Raw genomic sequence first — 26,920 nt, forward strand, 5'->3', positions numbered from 1 at the left:
TTGCACACTTATGTGGGACCTTATCAAACGCTTTCTGAAAGTCCAGGTAGACTACATCCATTGGCTCTCCCTTGTCCATTTTCCTAGTTACATCCTCAAATAATTCCAGAAGATTAGTCAAGCATGATTTCCCCTTCTTAAATCCATGCTAACTCGGATCGATCATGTTACTGATATTCAAATGTGCCGCTATTTCATCTTTTATGATTGATTCCAGCCAGGGCCGGATTTAGATGAAGAGAGGCCCTAAGCTATTTCACTTGTGAGGTCCCCCCCCCCCCCTTCGGAATCGCAAGCACATCGCCACCAATGGTAGGTTTTGTAACAACGGCACTATCTCAAAAGTTTTATACACCTTGGTGGAGCGAGCAGAGCCCCCTCCCTAGATCTCGAGGCCCTAAGCTTAAGTGGCTCTAGAAGATTGCTAGAGCCACTTCCTTCAGTACCCTGAGATGCAGACCATCAGGCCCTGGTGATTTATCAGCCTTCAGCCCCATCAGTCTACCCAACACCATTTCCTGCCTAATGTGGATTTCCTTCAGTTCCTCTGTCACCCCAGATCCTCTGGCCACTGGTATATCAGGAACATTGTTTGTGTCCTCCTTAGTGAAGATGGATCCAAAGTACCTGTTCAACTCATCTGCCATTTCCTTTTCCCCCATAATTAGTTTCAGTCTTCTAGGGCCCAACTTTGGTCTTAACTAATTTTTTCCTCTTCACATACCTAAAGAAGCTTTTACTATCCTTCTTTATATTCTTGGCTAGCTTACCTTCGTACTTCATCTTTTCTCCCCGTATTGCCTTCTGTTGCTCTTTAAACATTACCCAATCCTCTGGCTTCCCACTCATCTTTGCTATGTTGTACTTCTCTTTTTATTTTTTACTGTCCCTTACAGTCGCCCCTTACTCCCCTTGGAATCTTTATTCCTCTTTGGAATGAACTGATCCTGCACCTTCTGTATTATTCCCAGAAATACCTGCCATTGTTGTTCCACTGTCATCCCTGCTAGGGTATCTTTCCAGTCAACTTTGGCCAGCTCCTTCCTTATGGCTCCATAGTCCCATTTGTTCAACTGTAATATTGACACCTCCGATTTACCCTTCTCCCTCTCAAATTGTCTACTTCTGAAAAGTTATCTGAATCGGAGGATTCACAGGTGCTGCAATCCAACAAGCACCGTGTTCACCACAAGATATTGATATTGACAAAGACTGATTGAATTGATTGATTGAAAGATACAGCATTGAAACAGGCCCTTTGGCCCAAGTCCACGCCAAACCTGTTCACACTAGTTCTGTTATCCCACTTGCTGTGCCACTGTGTTTCCCATTGACATTGAGAGTGGGATATTAAGATATTAATAGACAATATATTGACGATATTGGTGTTGATGAGTATTGATCTTGACAAGATCTTCACAAGATATTGACTATATGTGGACAAGATATTACTGATTAGATATTGACACGACGCCAAGATAGCCAGCCGCAGACAATGAACTGCGCACAACCAACATCTTAGCTCATAACTGATGGAAAGGTCGATGATTGGAAAGGCTTGCTTGCTACAACGGCGTAAACATGACATGTTGGGCAGGAAAGGAAGCGTCTGAACGTCACTCGCAGCGTCCACAAAAATCGTGTAACTTCCTTCCAGTAGCGACTTTGATAAAGCTGACGCCTTTAATTCTTCATATGGAAACACGGTTGGAGATTTTGTTTTCTTGGGACAAACCAGACACGTGCTAGTGAGCGGAGCGATGTTCTCCGTGAGCCGGAGAAGGTAAAATTAAAAAAAGTCCGCGAAAAATCCGGAGAGGGAGAGGGGGGATTCCCAGAGAGGAAATCCCCGGCGCGGTGGATTCTGAAATGACACGGAGGCGACGGGATGGAAGGTATTCAGTGGCTGCTCAGGAACAATCTTCCCATTCACTGCCTGTGTCAATTCTTCAATCAGGCTCCTAGAACCAGTATTTAGCCACAAGGGTTTTATTTATTATTTTAACAAGATAAAGATCGAGGGTTTGGTTACTTTTTTTTCTCTAGACATTTGTTACTTCTGTAAAATGTATCAAGATTTAGATACTTTTTGGTTCAGTGTATTAACAGGCAACATTCCATTTATTTTGATAGTTTAACCATGTCTTAATCGGAGACATTCGTTGCTCGACTTTTAACAGGCATTTTTGTTTCGCTGCTTTTATTTTATTGGGGACCTTGGATTTTTCTTTTGGCTTTGACTTCTGCCTGCACAATGTCTGTCGATAATGACGGCGAGCACAGACTGATGGCGAGTTTCGGGCAGTTCCAGGAGCTGGTGGATAAGTTGCAGAATGAGAACTGGTCGCTGAAGAGCAAGTTGAAGAGTTGTTCCACCGTCGGCACTTTCTACCACGAAGCCAGGCAGGAGGTGCGCCGCTTGGGCGAGCAACTGGCGCTGAAGGAGGCTCGGCTCCAGGAGTTACAAACCCGCCTGGCCGCTTACCAGAGCAGCTCCTTGTTCTTGGGCCGGGATCCGCAGCCCGGCGTCGCGCCGTCGCTGCTGGACGGTCTGCTGCAGGAGATCGACAGGGCCAAGAAGGAGCAGGCCGACTCGGCCCAGGACTGCCAGAGAGAGCAGGAGCGGCTCAATCAGGTGAGACCCAAAGGCCGGACTGGAGTCCAGGTCTGCACTGAACGGGGGCACATAGAGTTATACAACGTGGAAACCTGCCTACACCGATCAACATGTCCCATCTACACCCGTCCCACCTGCCTACGTTTGCCCCATGTGTCCCCCCCAAACCTGTCCTATCCATGTATCTGTCTAATTGTTTCTTAAACGTTGCGATAGGCCCTACCTGAAATACCTCCTCCGGCATCTCGATCCATGCACCCACAACCCTTTGTGTAAAAAATGTTAGCCCTCGAGTTCCTATTAAATCGTTTCCCCACCTTAAACCTATGTCTTCTGACAGAGTTAGCCAGAGGTAGATTATAGATGCAAGGAATTCTCCAATTTTAGGTAATTACTAACCTACAAGCAACCTCTTCTCCCCAGCCCTGCCTGCTGGCATACATATTCCTCTCTGTCATTCCTTCCTCTGGCTTGACAAATTGTACTTATCTCACATCTTTGGTCTTATCATCTCTGGCCTTTATCCAACCACCTGCCTATAACCCCCTCTCCTGGGAAGAGGAGTTACAATAGTTAGCAAGCGGGAGAATGAGTTGGCCTTGGCAGACTGAGCATGAGTGTTTGGAGAAACGGTTGCTGAGTCTACACTTGATCTTGTCGATGTACGGGAGGCCACATTGGAAACATGCACACTGGTGGTATTTCTGGGCTGGTAACACACCCAGAGTACCAGGCCAATGGTCCCTGACATCATCTCCCACTACGGCAGAAGGGGAACTTAATTAATTCCTTGTTCAAAGTCCTGATGCTGTTAGTTTAGTTTATTGTCACGTATATTAAGGTACAATACAAACATTTTGTTGCATGCTAACCAGTCAGCGGAAAGACTATACATGATGACATTCACAGTGCACAGATACAGAATAAAGAGAATAATGTTTAGTGCAAGATAAGTTCAATAAAGTCTGATTAAATATAAGTACTATCGCAACATTTAAGAAACATGTATACAGGTACATGGATAACATAGAAACATAGAAAATAGGTGCAGGAGTAGCCCATTCGGCCCTTCAAGTCAGCACAGCCTTTCAATATGATCATGGCTGATCATCGAAAATCAGTACCCCATTCCTGCTTTCTCCCCATATCCCTTGATTCCGTTAGATCTAAGAGATATACGGTACAGTATCTAACTCTCCCTTGAAAACATCCAGTGAATTGGCCTCCACTGTCTTCAGTGGCAGAGAATTTCACAGATTCACAACTCTCTGGTTGAAAATGTTTTTCTTCATCTCAGTCCTAAGGGGGCCTTACACCTTATTCTTAAAATGTGGCCCCCGGTTCTGGACTCCCCCAACATCTGGAACATTTTTCCTGCATCTAGCCTGTCCAATCCCTTAAGAATTTTATATGTTTCTATAAGATCCCCTCTCACCCATCTAAATTCCAGTGATTATAAGCCCAGTCGATCCTTTCATCATATGTCAGTCCCGTCATCCCGGGAATTAACAAGGAGAACCTATGTTGCACTCCCTCAATAGCAAAAATGTCCTTCCTCAAATTAGGAGAACAAAAACTGCACATAATACTCCACGTGTGGTCTCACCAAGGCCCTGTACAACTGCAGTAGGACCTGTTTGCTCCTATACTCAAATCTTCTCGCTATGAAGGCCAACATGCCATTTGCTTTCTTCACTGCCTACTGTACCTGCATGCTTACTTTCAGTGACTGATGTACAAGGCCACCCAGGTCTTGTTGCACCTCCCCTTTTCCCAACTTGACACCATTCAGATAATAATCTGCCTTCCTGTTCTTGCCACCACAGTGGATAACCTCACATTTATCCATATTATACTGCATCTGCCATGTATCTGCCCACTCATCCAACCTATCCAAGTCACTCTGCAGCCTCATAGCATCTTCCTCGCTGCTCACACTGCCACCCAGCTTTGTGTCATCTGCAAAATTTGAGATGTCCAGTGATATGGAAAGCCACCTGGGTCATTAAGAACTATCTGGGAAGGACACCTGTTTCATAATTCATGATTCTGCGGGAAGGAGAGGGTGATCAGAAGGCGACGTGGAGAGTCATGTCTGTGCCTGGTGAATTACTTCACTAATAACTGGTGACGACTGAGTGAAGGAAGTGTGGAGAAAGATTGTTTAAATGCAGTGAGTGGTAGTAGGGAAACCAGCCGTCTCTACTAGAGATAGTCACAAAGTGCTGGAGTAACTCAGCGGGTCGGGCAGCATCCCTGGAGAAAAAGGATGGGTGACGTTTTGGGTCGGAACCCTGCTTCAGACTCAGAGGTGGGAACAGATTCTATCCGACCTGGGGAAAGGACATTGGATGGTGACTTAGAGCAGTACAGCATGGGATCAGGCCCTTCAGCCCACCTTGACCATGCTGACCAAGTTGGCGTACTGGGCTAGTCCTATTTGGCCCATAGCCATCTCAACCCTTCCTATCCATAAATCTGTCTAAAGATCTTTTAAAAGTTGTAATGGTACCTATTTCTGCAGCTTCCTCTGGCATTCCGTACCACATACAACTAACTACCTTCTCAGTGAAAAGGATGCCCCTGAGGTCCCCTCTTAAATCTGTCCCCTCTCACCTTAATCCTGTGCCCTCTAACCTCACTTGACCACTGGAAAAATAAATGGGACCATTTAGTTTAGGGATGCAGCATGGAAACAGTCCCTTCGGCCCACCGAGTCAATGCTGACCATCCTGTTCACATTAGTTCTATGTTATCCCACTTTTCCTCCCTCTCCCTCCACACCAAGAATCAATATTACAGAGAACGATTAACCAACAAACCGGCACTTTTATGGGGAGCGGGAGGAAATCCCACGTCGTCACAGGGAGAACTTGCAGCAGCCGAGGCCAGGATCCAACCCGGGTCTCTGGCGCTGTGAGGCCTCAACTCGACCAGCTGCATCACTGTGCCGCCCAAATAGATTGCTCTTCATTGTTAGTACAGACTCGGTGGGCCAAATGGCCTTGTGGGTGGCACGGTGGCGCAGCGATAGAGTTACTGCCTTGCAGCGCCAGAGACCCGGTTTCGATCCTGACTACGGGTGCTGTCTGTACAGAGTTTGTACGTTCTCCCCGAGACCACATAGGTTTTCTCCGGGTGCTCCAGTTTCCTCCCACACCTCAAAAAGAGGTATAGGTTTGTAGGTTAATTGGCTTCTGTAATTTGTAAATTGTCCCTAGTGTGTAGGATAGTGCTAGTGTATGGGGCGATTGCTGGTCGGCACAGACCAGGTGGGCCGAAGGGCCTGTTTCCACACTGTATCTCTAATTTAAGCTCAGCTAATCATTTTGGGTGAGATGCACGATCAAGGGAGATGGGTCCTGATGCCCAGTTTGTATGAGCAAGGAGGCTATCTCCCCTTTGCCCCACTCATTGCTCTCTGTGGGAGCTTAACTGCGTACATGTTGAACCACTGTGGCATAACTTACCACATCACCACAACATTTATTCTTCACAAACACACCAATGGCTGTGCAGGCATTAGGGATGTTTAGTTTAGAGAAACGGCGTGGAAACAGGCCCTTCAGCCCACCGAGTCCACGCTGACCAGCGATCACCCATACAATTTCTCTGTAGCTGTAACACTATATATTAACTCTATACATATCCTCTTTGCACTACCTATTGTACTCATATATGGCATATTTTGCCTGGATAGTACACAAAACAACGTTTTTCCACTGTATCTCGGTACAAAGTTTAGTTTAGAGATAGTGTAGAAAAGGCCCCTCTGGCCCATTTAGTCCACACCGACCAATGATTACCAGTGCACTAGTTCTACCTGACACACTGGGGACAATTTACAGAAACCAATTAACCTACAAACCTGCATGTCTTCGGAATGTGGAAGGAGAACGTGCAAACTCCGTACAGACAGTGCCTGAGGTCAGGATTGATCCCGGGTCACTGCCACCCACTCTGAGAAGGATGATTAAATCACTATAGGAATGCAGTCCTTTTCATTTTAATTCAAGCTGACGGACAGAGTCTTTGTCCCAACTCATCCATGCCGACCAAGATGCCCATTCAAGATCGTCCCATGAGGCAAATAACCCTTAAACCTACGTCCTCTGGTTATGATCATGGAATCCTACACCACAGGAACACTCCCTTTGGAGTGTTCTTTACATTTACCCATGCCGAAAAGATGCCCCAACTGCACTAGTTCCACCCCTCTCCATATCCCTCGGAACTTTTTTTCTGAGGGTACACACTAATGTTAATGCTGTTTCCTTGTCTATAGCTTTACACTTTCACCCTCTCATATTTATTCATCTTTTACGAGGATGTTACCAGGACTTGAGCGCCTGAGCTATAGGGAAAGGTTGGGCAGGCTCGGACTTTATTCCTTGGGGTGCAGGTGGATGAGGGGTGATCTTATAGAGGTGTGTAAGATCATGATCATTGACAGGGTGAATGCACAGTCTTTTACCCAGAGTAGGGGAATCAAGAACCCGAGGGTAGGTTTAAGGTGAGAGGGAAAAGATGTAATAGGAACCTATGGGCGGTGGTGGGTATATGGAACAAGCTGGAGATAAGTGGAGACAATTGAGGCAGGTATTATAACAACATTTAAAAGACATTTGGACAGGTGTGTGGATAGGAAAGGTTTAGAGGGATATGGGTCAAATGTGGCCAGGTGGGATTGCCTTGATGGGGCAGGTGTGTCAGCATTTGCAAGTTGGCCAAAGGGCCTATTTCCATGCTTTATGACTCTGTGGCTTTCCATTTAACAACATCTCAGTAATTCTCCCTGCAAATTATGGAGGGATTTTTCAGTGATTAATCTGTTTATGATCTTTGGTTTTCACCACTGTGAATACAGCATGGAAACAGGCCCTTGGACCCGCCGAGTCCGCGCCGACCAGCGATCACCCCACATACGAGCACTATACTACACACTAGGGATAATTTTACTGAAGCCAATTAACCTGCAAACCTGTCTGCCTTTGGAGTGTGGGAGGAAAGCGGAGCACCAGGAGAAAACTCACAGGTCATGGGGAGAACGTACAAACTGTACAGACAGCACCCGTAGTCAGGATTGAACCTGGGTCTCTGGTGCTGTAAGGCAGCAACTCTGCCATTGTGCCACTATGCTGGCCTTTATAAGACAACTATATAAGACACCTGCACCTCTATAAGATCACCCTTTATCCTCCTGAAGTTGTTGCTTCATCTACACAACCAAACCTGTGCTCAATTCTAAAGATTTTGCATTTGTGGAGAACAGAATCCAGTTGGGGTAAAGGAATGATCTTTGATTTGAGGAGGGAGGAAAGAACATTGTAGAATTGAACCAAAGGTAAAGTATCCGGCAGCTGTGGTACAAAATGCTGCCTGGATTAGAGAGTATTTGGTGTAAGTAGATGTTGGACAAACTTGCATGGATTGGTTCCTCGGGAATGTCGAAGGCTGAGGGGAGACCTGATAGAAGTATAGAATTATTGGAGCCATACATTATGGGTGGCACAGCGATAGAGTTGCTGCCTTACTGTGCCTGAGAACCAGGTTCGATCCTGACAATGGGTGCTGTCTGTACGGAGTTTATACGCTCTCCCAGTGACAATAGACAATAGGTGCAGGAGTAGGCCATTTGGCCCTTCGAGCCATTCAATGTGATCATGGCTGATCATTCCCAATCAGTACCCCCTTCCTGCCTTCTCCCCATATCCCCTGACTCCGCTATTTTTAAGAGCCCTATCTAGCTCTCTCTTGAAAGCATCCAGAGAACCGGCCTCCACCGCCCTCTGAGGCAGAGAATTCCACAGACTATGCACGTGGGTTTTTTTTCAGTATGCTCCGGTTTCCTCCCACACTCCATAGACATACAGGTTTGTACATGAAATTGTCCTGAGTGTGTAGGATAGTGCTAGTGTGCGAGGTGACCGCTGGACAGGACAAAGGGCCTGAATCCACGCTATGCCTCTGAAGTCTAAAAGTCTAAAGATAGGGTAGACTATCTTCAAAGACTTCCCTTCAGAGTGGCAATGTCAAAGACAAGAGGGCAGAACTTTAAGGTAAAAGGGGTAAAGTTTAAAGGAGATGCGTGGGGGAATGGTTTTTTACGCAGAGAGTGATTGGAGCCTGCCAGAGGTAGTGGTGAAGGCAGACACAATAGGGGCATTTATGGGGCTTTTAGATAAGCACTTCAATATACAGAGAATGGTGGAAATTGCGGGAGCCCTGGTTGAAATTTACGAGTCGTCCTTAAACACAGGAGAGGTGCCGGAAAACTGGAGGGTGGCAAATGTTGTGTCTCTATTCAAGAAGGGCTGCAGGAAAAATGCTAGGAGCTATAGGCTGGTGAGCTTAACATCTGTGGGTGGAAAGTTACCAGACAATATTCTGATGGATAGGTTATACAGCCGTTTGGATGGGCAAGGGCTGATTAGGGATAGTCAGCATGGTTTTGTACATGGGAGGTCGTGTCTCACAAATCTGATTGAGTTTTTTTAAGACGTAATCAAAAAGGTCGATGAGGGCAGAGCTGTAGATGCTGTGTACGTGGATTTCAGTAAGGCATTCAACAAGATTTACGAAGATGTTGCCAGGACTAGAAGGTCTGAGCTATAGGGAGAGGTTGAGTAGGCTGGGTCTCTATTCCTTGGAGCGCAGGAGGATGAAGGGTGATCTTATAGAGGGTGTATAAAATCATTAGAGAATAGATTGGGAAGATGCACAGAATCTCTTGCCCAGAGCAAGGGAACTGAAGACCCGAGGACATAGGTTCAAGGTGAAAGGGAGAAAACTTAATAGGAATCTGAGGGGTAGCTTTTTCACACAAAGGGTGGTGGGTGTATGGAACAAGCTGCCAGAGGAGGTAGTTGAGGCTGGGATGATCCCAACGTTTAAGAAACAGTTAGACAGGTACATGGAAAGGACAAGTTTTGAGGGATATGGACCATGAGCAAGCAGGTGGGACTAATGTAGCTGGGACATGTTGGCCAGTGTGGGCAAGTTGGGCTGAAGGGCCTGTTTCTACACTGTATCACTCTATGACTATGACGCCACATGGATTACTTGCAGGCAGATGCGATTAGTTTAAGTTGCCGTCCTGTTCAGTACAGACATTGTGGGCTGAAGGGCCAGCTCCTGTGCTGTCCTGTTCAATATTCTATGCTCTATTTACCCAAGGGTGAAAGATATTCAGGCCATTTGAACAGCTGATTAATTTAGTGAGGTGCACTTGCTTTCTGGTAATCATCCACTTATAATTCCTTGATGCTCCACTAATGCCACACTCTGACCACTAATGCCACAAGGCATCATGACAACGCACTTCCTCCAGCCACGCTCCCAGAGCTCTTGGCTTTTCTCACTGAATTTGCATTTGAAGAGCACCTTCAAAACCTCAGGCATCCCATGGTGCGGCTGTCGCCGTGAGGTTCTTATGAAATGCCGTGCCTGTGGTAATGTTGGAAATGTCATTGTGCGTGAAGACAGCGACAGCTGATTGTCAGGTAGAGTCTTATAGCGTGGAAACAGGCCCCTCGGCCCAACTTGCCTGCTCCTACCAACGTGCCCCATCCACAATGGTCCCACCTGCCTGATTTGGCCCATATCCTTCGAATCCTATCCTATCCATGTTCCTGTCTAAATGCTTCTTAAACATTGTGATAGTACCTGTCTCAACTACATTCTCCAGCAGCTTGGTCCATACACCCACCACCTTTTGTGTAAAAAAAAAAAGTTGCCCCTTAGGTCCCTGTTAAATCTTCTCTTTTCGCCCCCCCTTAAACCTACGTCATCTGGTTCTCGATTCCCCAACTCTGGGCATTTACCCAATCTATTCCTCTCGTGATTTTGTACAAATCTATAACATCATCCCTCATCCTCTTGTGCTACAGAGAATGGAGTCCTAGCCTGCTCTGACTTAGATGTTCTGACTTAGCTCCAGGCTCCAGGGAGAACAGAGCAAAAAGCAGCTTAGGGTTACTAGTTGAGGAGGACCTCAGGAGTTCTCCCTGGTGAGACCAGGAACTGCAGATGCTGGAATCCTGAGCCCAAAGCAAAGTACTGGAGGAAGCTGGAAAGAGTGCAGAGAAGACAGGTTGGTCAAGAAGGCGTTCGGTACATTGGCCTTCAGGGAATTGAGTACAGAAGTTGGGATGTTATGATACATTTGTACAGGACATTGGTGAGGTCACATTTGGAGTATTGTGTTCAGTTCTGCTCACACTGCTATAGGAAGGATGTTGTTAAGCTGGAAAGGGTGTAGAGAAATTTCACAAGGACTTTGCCAGGATTTGAGGGTCTGAGCTACAGGGAGAGGTTGGGCAGGCACTTTATTCCTTTGAGCGCAGGAGGCTGAGGGGTGATCATATAGAGGGGAACAAATAGGGTGAACACATATCATGTTTTACCCAGGGTAGGCTAATTAAGAACCAGATGACATAGGTTTCAGGTGAGAGGGGAAAGATTTAATAGGAACCTGAGATGGTTGGTATATGGAACGAGCTGGTGGAGTAGGTGGTTGGGGCAGGCACTGTGACAATTAAAAGACATTTGGACAGGTAAATGGATCGGATAGGTTTGTAAGGATATGGGCCAAATGCAGGCAGGTAGGACTAGTGTAGATGGGACATGTTGATTGAGTTGGGCCGAGGGGATTGTGTCTGTATTTCTGTGACTGTGTGTATCTCTGTGATGCCCTTGCCCTAGACTTGCCCGGAGACGGTACCTCACCCTGTGTTCCTTCCTCTCTCTCTCTCTCCATCTCCCTGAGACTGTGCCTCTCTCTTTGTGATTCTGTGACTTTCTCTCTCTCTCTCCCTCACTCCTTGTGTCCCCGAGTCTGATTCTGAGATTCACGCTGAGTCTCCCTGACCCTGGGACTCGAGGCTTTGTTCATTAACCGCAGAGACTGAGGTTGGAGTCCATTGACGGGTCTGTGTGTGTGTGTGTCCCCCCCCCCCCAGGAACTGCGTGAGGCTCAGCGGCTGCTGAGGGAGGAGCAGCAGCTGGTGGAGCAGATGCTGGGCCGGTCTCCGTATGAGAAGGATGCTGAGATAGTGGGCCTGCGGCGGGCGCTGCAGGAGCAGGAGCGGCAGCAGGCCATGCGGGAGGTGTGGTGCCGATCCCTGGCGGAGCAGAGCGAGCAGCTACAGCTGCGTCTGGCTGGCACGGCCAACATGTGTCAGCAGCTGGCGCAGCAGCTGGAGCGGCAGAGAGAGCGGCCCAGTGACACGGAGCAAGCAGGGCCCACCGACAGGGTCACTGAGGTGATGGGGGCGAGGGGGGCAAAGGAGGAGGGAGGGGGTGATGGAGCAAGGGGGGTAGGGAGGGGGCAAGGGGTGTGAGGGTGGAGGTGGGGGACGAAGGGGGTGGGACTGTGATGGAGGTGGTGAGTGATGGGGTGATGGAGGGGGAAGGGAAGGATGGAGATGGAAGGGGTGAATGGGTGAGGGAGTGATGGAGGTGGTGAGAGAGTGATGGGGAGAGTGTAAGGTAGTGTGGCAGTGTTATGGAGGGAGTGACAGAGAGATGGAGTGTTATGGTGAGGTCGACTGGAACGGCGACCATCAGAGTGGAACACACACGCACACGCACGCACGCACGCACACACACACACACCTTCACCAGCCCGTTATGCAGGCAGAGACAGGGCAAGCGGGGGGAGCGCTGTCTGAGTGAAATTCACACGGTGCAAAGCCAATGTGATACAGACACACACCACAATGAACAGGAATGTTGGCGCTGCAATTAAGACGGTGAAAGCACAGTGTACGGGAAAGGTCACGTAAGCCTTTTTAAAAGAGGGGGGGAGAGGGGTGAGAAGGGGTGGAGACAACTTTTAAGAAGCCAGAGATACACGGCTGTGAAGCTCGGCGGACATTGAACATTACCGGTCGATTATCCTTGGTTCTGAAATCTACTGCTTACCTTTTTTTCCCCAATGAGCCAATGAAATTCACCGGTCAGCACTGGCTACAACCTACGAGAACCTTCGACCTCCTGGCGACCCACCTACGGCACGAGAAATCTCGCTACTCTCCATGGCGGCTTCATTCTGGTCAACGCTAATCTTTCAACATGTTGAAAAATTTGCGGCGACCATAATGAGGCTGCAACTAGTTCCCATAATGCAGGAACTCCTCACGACCATGAAGGCGACTCCCCGGCAACCAACTGCGAACAAGTGGCGACCGCATAGTCTCCTGCAGTCGCCTACAAAGTTGCCTAAGTGGGACAGACCCATTAGGATGTGATTGAGTGATCGATGGTCGGCGTAAACTCAGAGGATTGAAGGGTCTGTTTGTGAGCTGTGTCGTTCACTCAATCCTCCAACTAGAAGTTCTGAATAGTCAAGATTCCCCTCAACGATCTGTTTTGCAAGGAATGGGTTGGAAACGTGTGTGTGTGTGTGTTTACTTTTAAAGTTCTCATTCTTTTGATCAAATCCTGCTTCCACGCTGAATCTATCAATGAATGAATCAAGACAAATAGTATGTTGACCACCTTTGCAGGGGGGTTTGAGCAAGGATACGTTCTGCAGTGAAAAGGTCAGCATGGACTCCGTGGGCCAAAGGGTCTGTTTCCATGCTGTATACGTGAACCAAACTTAACTAAACTAAACAGAGGTGGCCTCAGCATAGGAACGTGGACTTTCCCTTCCCCGGTCTTGATCTGATTTGATTAATGACGGGGCTTTCCAGCAACATGAACAAGGCTACAGAAAGTGACTTATAAATGTAACAGCGACAAACACGAGGTCAGATGCTCCTTGCTCATCGATCACCTTCGGCACCTCCTCAAAATAACTCAATCAAGGCAGTAACACATGACGTACGTGTACTAAACCATGCTCACTGTCCCAAATTAACCCATTCTCTTCCAAATGGGGGTGAATCCTATCCCGAAGAATCATCTCCAATAGCTTCCCTATGGTTGACATGTGGCTCACTAGCTTGTAATTCCCTGGATTCTCTCCACTTCTCTTCAACAAAGGAACAACATCAGCTCCAGCAGTAACAACATTACTGTCCAGTACTCTGGGACCTCGCCTGTAGCTAGAGAAGACGCAAAGATCTTCATCAAGACTCCCATTATCTCTTCTCTCAACAGCCTGGGATAGATCCATCAGGTTCTGGGGATTTATCCACCTTAATGCTCTTCAGGAGCCCCAACATCTCCTCCTACTTAATCTCAAACTATCTTTACACTTTAGTCTTCCCGTTTAGTACCTCGACTACATCCCCAGACTCCTAGCACAAATTCCATTGAACAGTCCACCTTCTCACTGGTTATCATCTTATTTTTAATGTAGGCCCTTCGGCCCACCTTGTCCATGCCAACTAAGCTGGCATATTGGGTTTGTCCAATTTGCCTGCATTTGGCCCATGGCCCTCTAAACCCATTCTCTCCATATGCTTGTTTAAATGTCTTTAAAAATCTAATTGCATCCGCCTCTATGGTTTCCTCTGGCAGATCTTTCCAGATACAGACTCCCCTCTGAAAAAGTTGCCCCCTGAGATTCCTTCTTCAATCTCTCACCTTAAACCTATGCTCTCTAGTTTTCGAATCTTCTATCCTGGGGAAAAGACTGTGAGCGATCACTTTATCCATGGCTCTCATGATGTTGTAAACCTCAGTAAGGTCACCCCACCCCCCCAACCTCCTACACTTTAAACAAAAATGCCCCAGACTATCTTACCTCGTCCGAAAATTCAAAGCACACAACCCCAGGTAACAGCCCTGGATCCAGGAACCAGCCTGAAGGCTCGGCAGACCATGGAACCGGGAGGGAGCTGCTGGAGAGGTCAGACGCGCGGAGGGTGAACCGGGGTAGGGCCTACAGTGCCTCAAAATGCTGCAGGAGGCGCCCCAAGGACACAAAGATGGCCGGGCGAGGAGAGGGACGTCGTTTCACGGGTAACGGAGAGAGGCCCGGCAGGAGCCTGGTGCTTGCCTGGAACAGGAACTGCTCCAGTGGACCGAGCGCACGGTGGACTGGACTTTGGAAATGGTGCCAGAACAAGACGGCGCCTGCATGTGTAAATATACAGAAATAAATTCACTGTGCAGTTGCACATGTGACAAATAAAGTATCATTTATAAACCATTGAACGTCCTGGTGACCTGCTGAGTTTTTAGGGTATTTCCTGGTTATCTTTCAGAATAACGTCATGGTGTGTAAGTTCCTACGGTAACATTAGAGCAAAATTCAGGGCCCAATTCTGCTTTGATGCCAACTTGTAACCAAAGTTCTCCCTTTGTCTCAATAGCTGCGACAAGGAGATACAACCGAGACCGCCCTGTCGAGAGTTCAAGAAGAGAACAGCGTTCTGAAACAGAAAGTTACTTACGTGAGTGAGATCCGTGTTTCTTCCATGTTGAAGGGAGCTCACCGCCATTAAAACTCCTCCCAAATCCCTCTGCGGTATCGCTGCCCTCACCTGCCACTTCCTCCAGCTCAACAATGGTTCCACCATGATGGAATGACGGAGCTGTCTCGATGGGCCGAATAGCCTAATTCTGTTCCTATGACTTATGAACTTCTCCAGGGAGAGTTTGGGCAAACTTGGATCATTTTCTCAGGAAAGTGGAGGATGCAGGGAGACCTGAAAGGAGAATATAAAATTATGAGAAACATAGACATGGTAGAGAGTCAGAACCTTTTTCCACAAGGTGGAAAAATCAAATGCTAGAGGGCATAGCTTTAAGGTGAGAGAGGCAAAATTTAAAGGAGATGTGCAGGGCAATGTATTTACACGGAGGGTGGCACCCCAGGTCAGGATCGAACCCGTGTCTCTGATGCTGTCTCGGCTCTACAGGCTGCCCATTAATGTGATGGTTTCCTGTCTCTTCGGTCCATCGGCAGGTGGAAGATCTGAACACCAAGTGGCAGAAGTACGACATCGGCCGTGAGGACCACGTGAAGAGGCTTCACCTGGAGCTGAAGGAGCTGAAGTCCCGGCTGGGGCAGCCGGCAGGGTTCGGAGCCCCCCAGGCCAGCGGGGACATGCTGCAGCAGGAGATTGCCAGGCTCAACGGCCTGCTGGAGGAGAAGCTGAAGGAGTGCCAGTGCCTGGCGGGCTGCAGGGACGGGCTGGACAAGGAGAGGACCGTCAGCCACCAGCTCCGCAAGCAACTGAACGACCTGCAGGCCGTCAGCAGGCTCGCCAGGGAGCGCGTGCAGATGTTGGAACAACAGGTACGGTAGCGAGTCACGGTTCGAATCCCGCAACTCCCGCTGTTAAACACACCCGAGTGAAGAAGTGTGTCATTGTCATATGTGGTGTGACTGGAAATTCTTACTAAGTTTAATTTTACATTTGTTTTACCCCTGCTTTTCCGATGAAGTCAGTGGTGGGGAGTCTGGTCTGTGTAATGGACTGGGCTACATCCACAACTCTGCAAACCAGGGAGTGATGCATCTGATAGGATGTAGACGCGTTTAGTTAACTGTAGCCTCCTCAGTTAATGCAGATTACGTCTCCTCGCAGCATTGGCCACACAGTTGCCTCTAAAATACAAGCGACGGCACAGTGGCGCAGGGGTAGATCTGCTGCTTCATAGCGCCAGAGATGCAGGTTTGATCCTGACCATGGGTGGTGAACGTACGAAGTTTGCATGTTCTCCCTGTGACCGAGTGGGTTTCCTGCAGGTGCTCCGGTTTCCTCCCACATCCCAAAGACGTGTGGGTTTGTAGGTTAATTGGCCTCAGTAAATTATCCCTCGTGTGTAGGGAGTGAATGACAAAGTGGAATAAAATAGAACCTGTGTGAATGGGTGACCGTAGGGCGACGCGGACTCGGCGAGCCGAAGGACCTGTTTCCAGACTAGACTAAACTAAAAATGAGTCTACGAATGAATGAGGTAATGTTTGGGAACATCTTCCTTAATTCACGAAGTCCCCGAAACTACGGTTCATTCACAGAGACTGAAAATGTTCTTTTGTGCTGACAAGTTCCCCAGTCCTTTAAGTAAAACAGAAGTAAATCACCTCTCTTTGCCTGATGCTTGGTTCTAAGAACAAGCCTATGGCGTGGGTGAGTTCTTCCTGTTGCAATCTTGGCCTTCTCCCATGTATACTCTCCACAAACTGTTCTCTGCTATTCCCCAACCCTCTTCCAATCCATCCAGGAATAGATTGGGTAAAACACACAGTCTCTTGCCTAGAGTAGGGGAATCGAGAACCAGAGGGCATAGGTTTTATAGGAAAGATTTTATAGGAATCTGATGGGTAACCTTTTCACACAAAGGGTCAGATTTTTTTTTGAAGTGCAGAGTTCTCCCCCAGGTAGATAAGGAATCCAACCTCAACACAAGAGAGGTCCATTCAGGGGACTGATTAACAGCATGAAAGATGTTGTGAGAGAACCTATCTCTACCTCCCGGACAGAAGGTTTAGTTTAGAATATACACCACGGAAATAGGCCTTTCGGCCCACCAAGTCCATGCCAACCACCAATCAATCACCTGTTCACATTAGTTCAATGTCATCCCACTTTCACACCCACTCCCTACGCACTAGGGGCAATTTATAGAGACCAATTAACCTACAAACCCACACATCTTTGGAATGTGGGAGGAAAGCAGAGGAACCCCACGCAATCACAGGGAGGACTCCCACACACATATTACTCAAGGTCAGGATCGAACCCGGGTCTCTGGTGCTGCGAGGCCATGCGCCTGGCTCTTCCATGACCCCCGTTCAGGCAACAGGAGAGATGTGAAGGCTTTGGAAAAGGTGTAGATGAATTCACCATAATGTTGCCTGGATTTCTAGACCGTATTAGCGATAAAAAAGAGATTGGAGAAACTTGGATTGTTTTCTCTGGAACATCAAAGTTTGAGGGGAGACTCAGACATGATAGAGGTTTAGGTCACCCCATTGCAGGAAGGACATGGAGGCCTTGGAGAGGATGTGGAAGAGGTTTACCAGGATGCTGCCAGGATAACGGCTATAAGGGGAGGTCGGACAGATTGGATTGTTTTCACTGGAGTGTCAGAGGTTGAGGCGAGGTATGATGGAAGTGTATAAATGTATGAGGTGGAGATATAGTAGAGAGTCAGAATCTTTTTCTCCAGGGTGGAAATGTCATAAACTAGAGAGTATAGTTTTAAGGTGAGAGGAAGAGAGTTTAAAAACTATGTGCGGGGCAAATTGTTTAACATGGAGACTGGTGGGTGCCTGAAAAGGGGAAGGGACATGATGAGGTAGATAGGAAGATCGGGGAATTTTGTCTCGGCTTATGAGAGGTCCATTCAAGAGTCTGATAACAACAAGAAAGCTGTTCCTGTATCTGGTGGTACATGCTTTCATGCGTTTGTATCTTCTGCCTGACGGGAGGGGAGAGGAGAGAAGAGAGAAGAGAGGACGACCTCTCTCTTTGACTTTATCATCAGCAAGACTAAGACTTCAGGAAGCGACTCAATCTACATTAGTAGCCTAAGTAGAGATGATCAAAAGCTTCAAGTTCCTATGAATAAATATCATCAGTAACTTGGCCTGGACCAACCAAAAGGCTTAAGAAGTTCGGCATGTCCCAAACAACTCTCACCAACTTCCACAGATGCGCTGTAGAAAGTATCTTATTGGGATGCATCACACCTAGTTTGGGAACAGTTCCATCCAAGAGTTGCGGACGTAGCCCAGACTATCACACAAACCAACTTCCCTTCCATTTACACCACGCTGCCTAATCAAGGCCACCAGCGCAACCAAGGGCCAGCCTCGCCCTGGCCACTCCCTCTTCTCCCCACTCTCGTCAGGCAAGAGGACAGAAGTGTGAAAACACACACCCCTCCAGATTCAGGGACACTTTCTTCCCAGCTGCTATCAAGCAACTGAACTAACCAGAGATTGACAGATTCTTGATTAGTAAGGGTGTCAGAGGTTATGGGGAGAAGGCGGGAGAATGGGTTTGAGACGGAAAGATATATCAGTCATGAGTGAGTAGACTTGATGGGCCGAATGGTCAAATTCTGTTCCTATAACTTATGAACATCCTATCACCAACTAGAGAGCAGTCCTGACCTCCCATCTGAGTGACACTGATCTCATTGCCTGTACATGATACATATCCCTCTATTCCCTGCACTTCCATGCGCATGTCTAAAAACCTCTTAAACACCACTATCGTACTTGAGCTTGAAATCTGGAACATCCAGGTTCAAGAACAGCTTCATCCCCACAGCCATCAGGCTACTAAATACGATAACAAACAAGCTCTGAACAATAACAGTCTATTGCACTTTATCTGTTTATTTATTGTGTACATATATGGTCTATGGTATATAGGCACACTGAACTTTTATCTCCTGTTCTGTATTATGTTTACATATTCTGCTGTGCTGCAGCAAGCAAGAATTTCATTGTCCTATCTGGGACACATGACAATAAAACGCTCTTGACTTTTGCCTCCACCACCACCCGTGGCAAAGTGTTCCTGGTGCTCACCACTCTCTATGTTAAAAAAAAAAAAGCTTGTTCAGCACGTCCCCATTAAACATTCCCCCTCTTATCTTATAGTTATCCCCTCGAGTGTTGGACATTTCCACCCTGGGGAAAAAGGTTTTGACTGTCTACCTTATCTGTGCCTCTCATAATTTTACATACTTCTATCAAGGCTCCCTTCAAATTCCAACGTTCCAGAGGAAACTAAGTCTATCCAATTTCTCCCTGTAGCCAAAACCCTCTAATCCATGCAGCATTCTTGTAAAAACAAAGAACTGCAGATGCTGGTTTATACCAAAGATAGTCACAAAGTGCTGGAGTGAATCAGCGCGTCAGGCAGCATCTCAGGAGAACATGGATAGGTGACATTTCGGGTCGGGTCCCGACCCCAGAAATCACCGATCCACGTTCTCCAGGGACGCTACCTGACCCGTTGATTGCTCTCTTTTTAAGCATATGAGAGGTCCATTCAAGTCTGATAACAGCAGGGAAGAAGCTTTTCTCGAATCTGCTAGTATGTGCTTTCAAGCTTTTGTACCTTCTACCCGACATGAAAGGGAGAAGAGGGAGTGGCGGGTGTACAGGCGGTCTTTATATTGGTTGATTTCTTGAAATGCATGAAGTGTGGATGAAGTCAAGAGGGATGGGGAAGGCAAGCAGGTCTGTGACGGACTGGGTTGTGTTCACAACTCAATATTGACCAGGACGTTGGAAACTCCCTGCTCGACGTCAGTTAATGCGAGGGGATTTTTACGTCTCCCCAAGACAACGGATAAGGCATTGATTTAAACAGTAACAAGGTGATGCCCCGGGCTGAAGTTATTATGAGAATCTGAAGGCAGCAATCTCACCAAGGGATATGGATAATTTTTTTAACTCGCTAGGATCGCAGGAATGATAGGGTTAACATATGACGATCGTTTGACTGCACTGGGCCTCTACTCGCTGGAGTTTAGAAGGATGAGGGGACACCTCATTGAAACTTACCGAATAGTGAAAAGCCAGGAGAGAGTGGATGTGGAGAGGATGTTTCCACTAGTGGGAGAGTCTAGGACCAGAGAGCACAGCCTCAGAATAAAAGGACGTATCTTTAGAAATAATTTATTTTAGTCAGGGGGTGGTGAATCTGTGGAATTGATATTTTCACGATGAAGATTGACAAATTCTTGATTAGTAAGGGTTATGGGGCGAAGGCAGGAGAAGGAAGTTGAGAGGGAAAGATGGAGTACACTTGATTTGCCGAATGGCCCAATTCTGCTCCTAGAACCTATGAACTTACTTTAGCAATCTTTTTATTGCCTTCTACTCTTCATTTAAGGAAGCTGCCTCATGAGGTGGGGGTCATGGATAGGAAGGATTTAGATGGAAGTGGACCAAATGCTGGCAAATGGGGCCAGCCTAGAATGCTGACTCAGGCAGCATGGACAAGGTGGGCTGAAGGGCCATGCTCGACAACTCTATGATCTTGAATGCCAGCATCCACTGGCCTCACCCCGTTACCTGGATACAATGCTGTTCTCAGAGTTGATTGATTGATTGAGTGAATGATGTCCTCCAGTGAGATGCTGCCTGACCCGCTGAGTTACTCCAGCACTATGTGTCTTTTTCTGCAAATCGGCAACCGCAGTTCCTTGTGTCTAAGACTTTGTGTCTTTCATTCATTCCAGGTGTTGGTCTACAAGGAAGACTTCAGGTCGGAACGGGAAGACCGGGAGCGTGCCCAGAGCAGGATTCAGGAGCTGGAGGAGGAACTGGCTCGAGTCGGGCTCCAGCTGCCGAGGAAACAGGTAACCCGGGCGACGAGACGCGGCTCGGCCCAGTTGGCACCCGGCAGCAAGCTATCCTGCGATTGGATGAGGGGCGGGGGGACCTCATTGAAACTTACCAGATAGGGAAAAGCCGGGATGGAGTGGACATAGAGAGTTATGTTTCCACTAGTTGGAGCGTCTAGGACCAGAGCTCTCTGCCTTGGAATAAAAGAATGTACCTTTAGAAAAGAGCTGAGAAGGGCTCACTTTGGCCAGAGGGTGGTGAATCTGTGGAATGCATTGTCACAGACAGCTGCAGAGGCCAAGTCATTGGATATGTTTAAGGAGGAGATTGGCAGGTTTGTCATTAGTAAGGATGTTATAGGTTATGGGGAGAAGGCAGGAAAATGGGATTGAGAGGGAAAGATAGACCAGCCATGATTGAATGGCGGAGTAGACCCGATGGGCTGAATGGCCTAATTCTGCGCCTATGACTTATGGTCCGTGGGGAGTGTGCTCCAAGCCCCTGGGGGTGGAGCACCAACTTTGGGTCAATACTCCCCCGGAGTGCTGCCCGGTCACCGGTGCTATCCTACGTCAAAACCTGGCCATCTCATCTGGACATAAAAGACCCCGTTGTGTGGGCCAGACCGTGTTGTCCCAGTCATATGGTCAATACTTCTCCCTTGCCAAACAAAACAAAAGAACCATGCCTCCTCCATTACTGGAGTGACCCTATGCACCAACTGGGGGAACATCGGTGGGCCCAAGCGTAGACTCGGTGGCCATTTCGCCGAATACTTGTGCTCAGTCTGCCAATGTCTGCTGGATCTTCTGGTTGCTAACTATTTTAACTCCCCTTCCCATCCCTCACTGATCTTTCTGTCCTGGGCCCCCTCCACTGTTAGAGTGAGGCCACACGCGAACTGGAGGAACAGTGAGGGTGAGGGTGGCTTACACCCCAACGGCATGAAGATTTAATTCTCCAAATTTAGGTAACTAGGCTACAAACAAGCCCCCAGCCACTTCTCTCCCCCTCTCCCTACGCCCCACCTGGACTCGCACACCTATTTCACCCCTTCCACCGGCCTCATACACCTTCTATCCTTACCTTTCACACTTCATCTCATTCCGTTGTCCAACTATCTGCCTATCAATCCCCCCCCCTCCCACATCCCTTGCCAGGCTTTGTCCTGCCCCTCCTCTCTTCCACTTTCTCCCCCATCCCATGCAACCAGTCTGAAGAAGGGTCCAGACCTGAAATGTCACAATAGGTGACGTTCTCCAGGGATGCTGCTTGACCTGCTATTACACTGCCTGAGTTACTCCATCTGCATCTGCTATTTCTTAGAGCCCATTATCCGGTTGTTGCACACTTATAATAGTACAAAACCGTAGTGCAACCAAAACAAAGACAATAGTGCTTTGTAGCTGAGGTAGGGTTCTGCAGGATGGTTCAAGAACCTGATGGTTGACATGAAGAAGCTGCGCTTGAACTTGAAAGGTACGATTTTCCAGCTCCTGGACCTTCTTCCTGATGGTAGCAGAGAGACGAGAGCATGGCCCGAGTGGTGTGGGTCTTTAATCTTAGTTACCTTCTTCAGGCAGCACTTCCTATAGATCCCTTTGATGGTGGGGAGGTCAGTAACTCTGATGGACTGGGCAGCCAGCGTTCACCACTTTCTGCAGCCGCCTCCTTCGCTCTCGGGTGATCAAGAAACTAAACCAGGCAGCGATGCATCCAGTCACCGCTCTCTCCATGTTTAGTTTAGCTTATTGTCACGTGTACCAAAGTACAGTGGAAAACTTTTGTTGTGCTATCCAGCCCCGCTAAAAGATTATACATGATTACAGTCCCAGTGGTTGACAGTGTACAGACACAGAATAAAGGGATTAGTTATTTATTTATGTTTAAGAAGGAACTGCGGATGCTGGAAAATCGAAGGTAGACAAAAATGCTGCAGAAACTCAGCGGGTGAGGCTGCTTCTATGGAGCGAAGGAAATAGGCAACGTTTAGGGTCGAAACCGTTCTTCAGTCTGAACAGCCTGAAGAAGGGTTCAGTCTGAAGAAGGGTTTCGACCCGAAACGTTGCCTATTTCCTTCGCTCCAGAGATGCTGCCTCACCCGCTGAGTTTCTCCAGCATTTTTGTCTAACAAAAGGATTAGTTATTTCAGTCCAGTAAAGTCTAATTAAAAATAGTCCAAGGGATAGATGGGAGGTCAGGACCGCTCTCTAGTTGGTGATAGGATGGTTCAGTTGCCTGATAATAGCGGGGAAAAAACTGTCCTTGAAACTGGAAGTGTGCATTTTTACACTTCTGCACCTCTTGCCTGATGGGAGTGGGGAGAAGAGGGAGTGACCGGGGTGAGACTCATCCTTGATTGTGCTGGTGGCCTTGCTGTGGCAGCGGGAAGTATAGATGGAATCAATGGAAGGGAGGTTGGTTTGTCTGATGGTCTGGGCTGCGTCTGCAATTCGCTGCAATGTCTTGCTGTTGCTAAACCAAGCTGTGATGCATTCTGGTAAAATGCTTTCTATGTTAGAGTCATTGGGGACATGTCAAACATCCAAAGCTTTCTAAGGAAGTGGAGGAGTACCAGATATCTCAGTCCTTCAGCGTGGAAACAGGCCTTTTGGCCCAGTTTGCCCACACCACCTAACATGCCCATTCTACACGTCTCACCTGCCTGTATCTGTCCCATATCTCTCTAAACCCATCCTATCCCTGTCTAAATGTTTCTTAAATGTCTCGATAGTGCCTGCCTCAACTACCTTCTCCAGCAGCCCGTTCCAGACACACACCGATTTAATAGGTTCCAATTAAATCTTTCCCCCCTCACCTTAAGACTATGTCTCTTCGTTCTCAATTCCCTCACTCCAGGCAAAAGACTCCTGCACTCCAAGGAATAGAGTCCAAGCCTGCCCTACCTCTCCCTGTAGCTCAGGCCCTCGTGTCCTGGCAAATAAATCATAAATCTTCAGCTACAACAACATCTTTCCAAAATCCTAGTGACTGAAACTGAACACAGTACTCTAAATGCAGCCTCACCAATGCATTGTAACTATGCATCTACAGAAGTTTGACATTTGTTGTGTATTTTGTCTGAACTTCAATTGATCGCTCATCTCTTCTTTCACCCTGCAGAAGCTCCATGAGTCTGGTGCCAGTCACCATGGCAACACCAGTGCTTGCCGGCTGGAGGTGGTCTCGGCGAGCCCCATGTTGGGTAACGGAGCAGAATGGTCAGCGCCGCACCTTGGGGATAGCCCGTGCTCGCTGGACCCTTCCACCAGGAGCCCGGGGTCCGAGCCGAGGCCTCAGGGGCTCCTCCAGTGTCCCAAGTGCATGAGGCTGTTCAACGACGAGGTCAGCGAGGAATGCCTGAGGCACATCGCCGAGTGCTGCCAGTGAACCTCCATCGCCCCCAACACCCCCTCTCCCGCAAACCCTGGGCCACGGACCTTCCACCAGCCTTCTCCCAGGGGAACGCGGCATGGGCTTCCCATGGTGGGGGAGCAAGGACGCAAGTTGAAATGTGTTTGAACCAGGCACTGGTGGGAACCTGCCCAGCAGAAGGGACCCGACACAAAACTTTGCCTCGCCATGTTCTCCAGAGATCTCATTCACCTTGCACCAAACGTTTTAAACAGTCCATTCAACCCATCAAGTCCATGCCGACTTTCAATCACCCATTCACCCAAGTTGGAGTCACAGAGTCATACAGCATGGAAACAGGCCCTTCACCCCAACTAGTCCATGCTCACCTATATGCCCCATCCACACTAGTCCCATCTGCATTTGGCCCACATCCCTCGAAACCTTTCCTATCCACGTACCTGTCCAAATGCCTTTTAAATATTGAGTGCCTGCCTCCTATGGCAGCTCGTTTCATATACCCATCACCCTCTGTGTGAAAGTTGCCTCTCAAGTTCTTGTTTAGTTCGGGTGTCAGGGGTTACGGGGAGAAGGCAGGAGAATGAGGCTAAGAGGGAAAGATTGATCAGCCATGATTGAATAGCAGAGTAGACGTGACAGGCCGACTGGCCTAATTCTGCTCCAATCACTTATGAACAAATTAACCTACAAACCTTTACATCTTTGCAGTGTGGAAAGAAACCGGAGCACCCGGAGAGAAAGTACAAATTCTGTACAGACAGCACCCATAGTCAGGTTGAAACCTGGGTCTCTGGCACTGTGAGGAAGCAACTCTACCGCTGCGCTATCCAGCACTTTGTCTCTTTTTGTTTACTTATGAGAATGTTGAGGCAGAGGTGCCCGCTGGTGAGTGAGAGATTGGATCGTCTCCAACCTGTTGGCAGGATTTCACAGGACTTCCACCTAATGTTCCAGCAGTACTTATCTGTCGATGAACACTAACGAACACCGTTAGAATTTGACTCCTCTCCCGTCTGCTGGTGTTTGCTGTGCAGAATTGGTTTCTGTTTCCATTCTGTGTACAAAGTCATGAGAGGAATAGATCGGGAAAACACACAGTCTCTTGCCCAGGGTAGAGGAATCGAGAACCAGAGGACATGGGTTTAAGGTGAGGGCGGGAAAGATTTAATAGGAACCTGAGAGGCAACTTTTATTTTTTCCAAGCTATACAACTCTATGACTGTATATCTAAAGTATAAAGTTGAACCCGGGTGGCACAGCTGGTAGAGCCGTTGCCACACAGTGCCAGAGTCCCGGGTTCAATCCTGACCTCGGGTGCTGTCTGTGTGGAGTTTGTACGTTCTCCCCAAGACTATGTGGGTTTCCCCTCACATCACAAAGATGTGTGGGTCTGTGGGTTAATTGGCCTCTGTAAATTGCCTCCTGTTACACACAGGGCTGATGAGAAAGTGGGATAACATCAAACTAGTGTGAACGGGTGATTGATGGTCAGCATGGTCTCGGTGGGCCGAAGGGCCTGTTTCCATGCTGTATCTCCAAACTAAACATTGGTGTTCCAATGCCCTGCACACAGATCTGTTAGTATACTCCCCACAGTGTCAGCTTCTTCACAATATTGCACAGGCCTCTTGTTGTGTCTGCTTTCATTTTATTATTCAGATGTGCTATTTTCTTTCTTATATATTTCAAGGATGTTTCTTTTTATTGTTATAATCTCTGCTTAATTTTGTTGTGAAGTTATTTTATTTGAAACTTAAAATAAGAATATACAGAATTTAACTTATTTTTATATTAAAATTGTTTCCGAGTAGTTCTGACGTGTTGTTAAAACGTTGTCGTGGGTATATGGAACGAGCTGCGAGAGGAGGTAGTTGAGGCAGGTACTGTACACTAACAGCATTTATTTGGGCAGGTACATGGGTAGGAAAGTTTTAGAGGGATATGGGCCAAATGCAAGCAGGTGGGACCAGCTTAGATGTGGAACGTGCTGCCGTGGAGACCGACACAGCAATGGGATTTAAAAAGCTTTTAGACAGGCACATGAATATGGAGGAATGTGGATCACAACAGGCATGGAAATCGCTATCAAAACATGGGGGGGACAGGGGGGACACAATTCCTTGGCAGTCGCGCACGCATGCGCATAGTTGAGCTGGATTTAGCGCTGCTTCTCTGAGCTGGCTGTGGGCCTGGGGGCACCGCTCCCGTCTGACGTCTCTGGCCACCCCAAGGCGTGTGGGGGGGTGGGGCATTCGGGTGGGAACGGGGATGGTCCAGTAGCGGTTCGGCAACGATTGCAGCACCGGAGACCCGGGATTGATCCTGACTGCGGATGAGGCGCAGGTCTGTGTCCAGGGCTGCCAAGAGTGTTTTTCGCTTGTGACCCTATGACCTGGGCATGCAATTCAAGCTGGGCTCTATGATCTTTGCTCCACCGGAACGTCTCCTTCCTCCAATCACTGCGCTCTATCCTCAGTCCCACCCCTCTACTTCCGCCTCTGACCGACGCCTCCTTCCTCCAATCATCGCGCTGAATCATCATGGGTACCCCCATTGCCTGCTGACCGACATCTCTCACGTCCAATCGGCCCCCTCGACCATCAGTCCCACCCCCACTGTCTCGCGGAAAGTGGAGATTTCTCCGGGTTTCAAATTCCGGATAACAAAAAATAGAGGGGGGATTGTCCCCCACCTCTCAAAACGGGGGGGGG

At 48.1% G+C, this 26,920-nt stretch overlaps 1 protein-coding gene across 1 annotated transcript; it reads left to right on the forward strand.

Annotated features, from left to right (window-relative positions):
• The first annotated feature begins 1,621 nt into the window (after nt 1-1,621).
• Nucleotides 1,622-24,518, forward strand: tnip2 (TNFAIP3 interacting protein 2). Its single transcript, XM_033018370.1, has 6 exons — nt 1,622-2,635; nt 11,578-11,880; nt 14,884-14,964; nt 15,480-15,812; nt 20,729-20,848; nt 23,958-24,518. Exons 1-6 carry the CDS (start codon nt 2,255-2,257, stop codon nt 24,222-24,224), a joined length of 1,485 nt encoding a protein of 494 aa, XP_032874261.1. The 5' UTR covers nt 1,622-2,254; the 3' UTR covers nt 24,225-24,518.
• Nucleotides 24,519-26,920: the final 2,402 nt, after the last annotated feature.

Source organism: Amblyraja radiata, chromosome 3 (genome assembly GCF_010909765.2).
Source record: "Amblyraja radiata isolate CabotCenter1 chromosome 3, sAmbRad1.1.pri, whole genome shotgun sequence".
In the NCBI taxonomy this organism is placed as follows: Eukaryota; Metazoa; Chordata; class Chondrichthyes; order Rajiformes; family Rajidae; genus Amblyraja; species Amblyraja radiata.

Excerpts from the sequence above, each read along its gene's own strand:
- tnip2 (XM_033018370.1), top strand. The coding sequence starts at position 2,255 with ATGTCTGTCGATAATGACGGCGAGCACAGACTGATGGCGAGTTTCGGG. Across the intron at positions 11,881-14,883 it reads CCACCGACAGGGTCACTGAG|CTGCGACAAGGAGATACAAC; the intron begins GTGATGGGGGCG and ends TTGTCTCAATAG. Across the intron at positions 14,965-15,479 it reads TGAAACAGAAAGTTACTTAC|GTGGAAGATCTGAACACCAA; the intron begins GTGAGTGAGATC and ends GTCCATCGGCAG.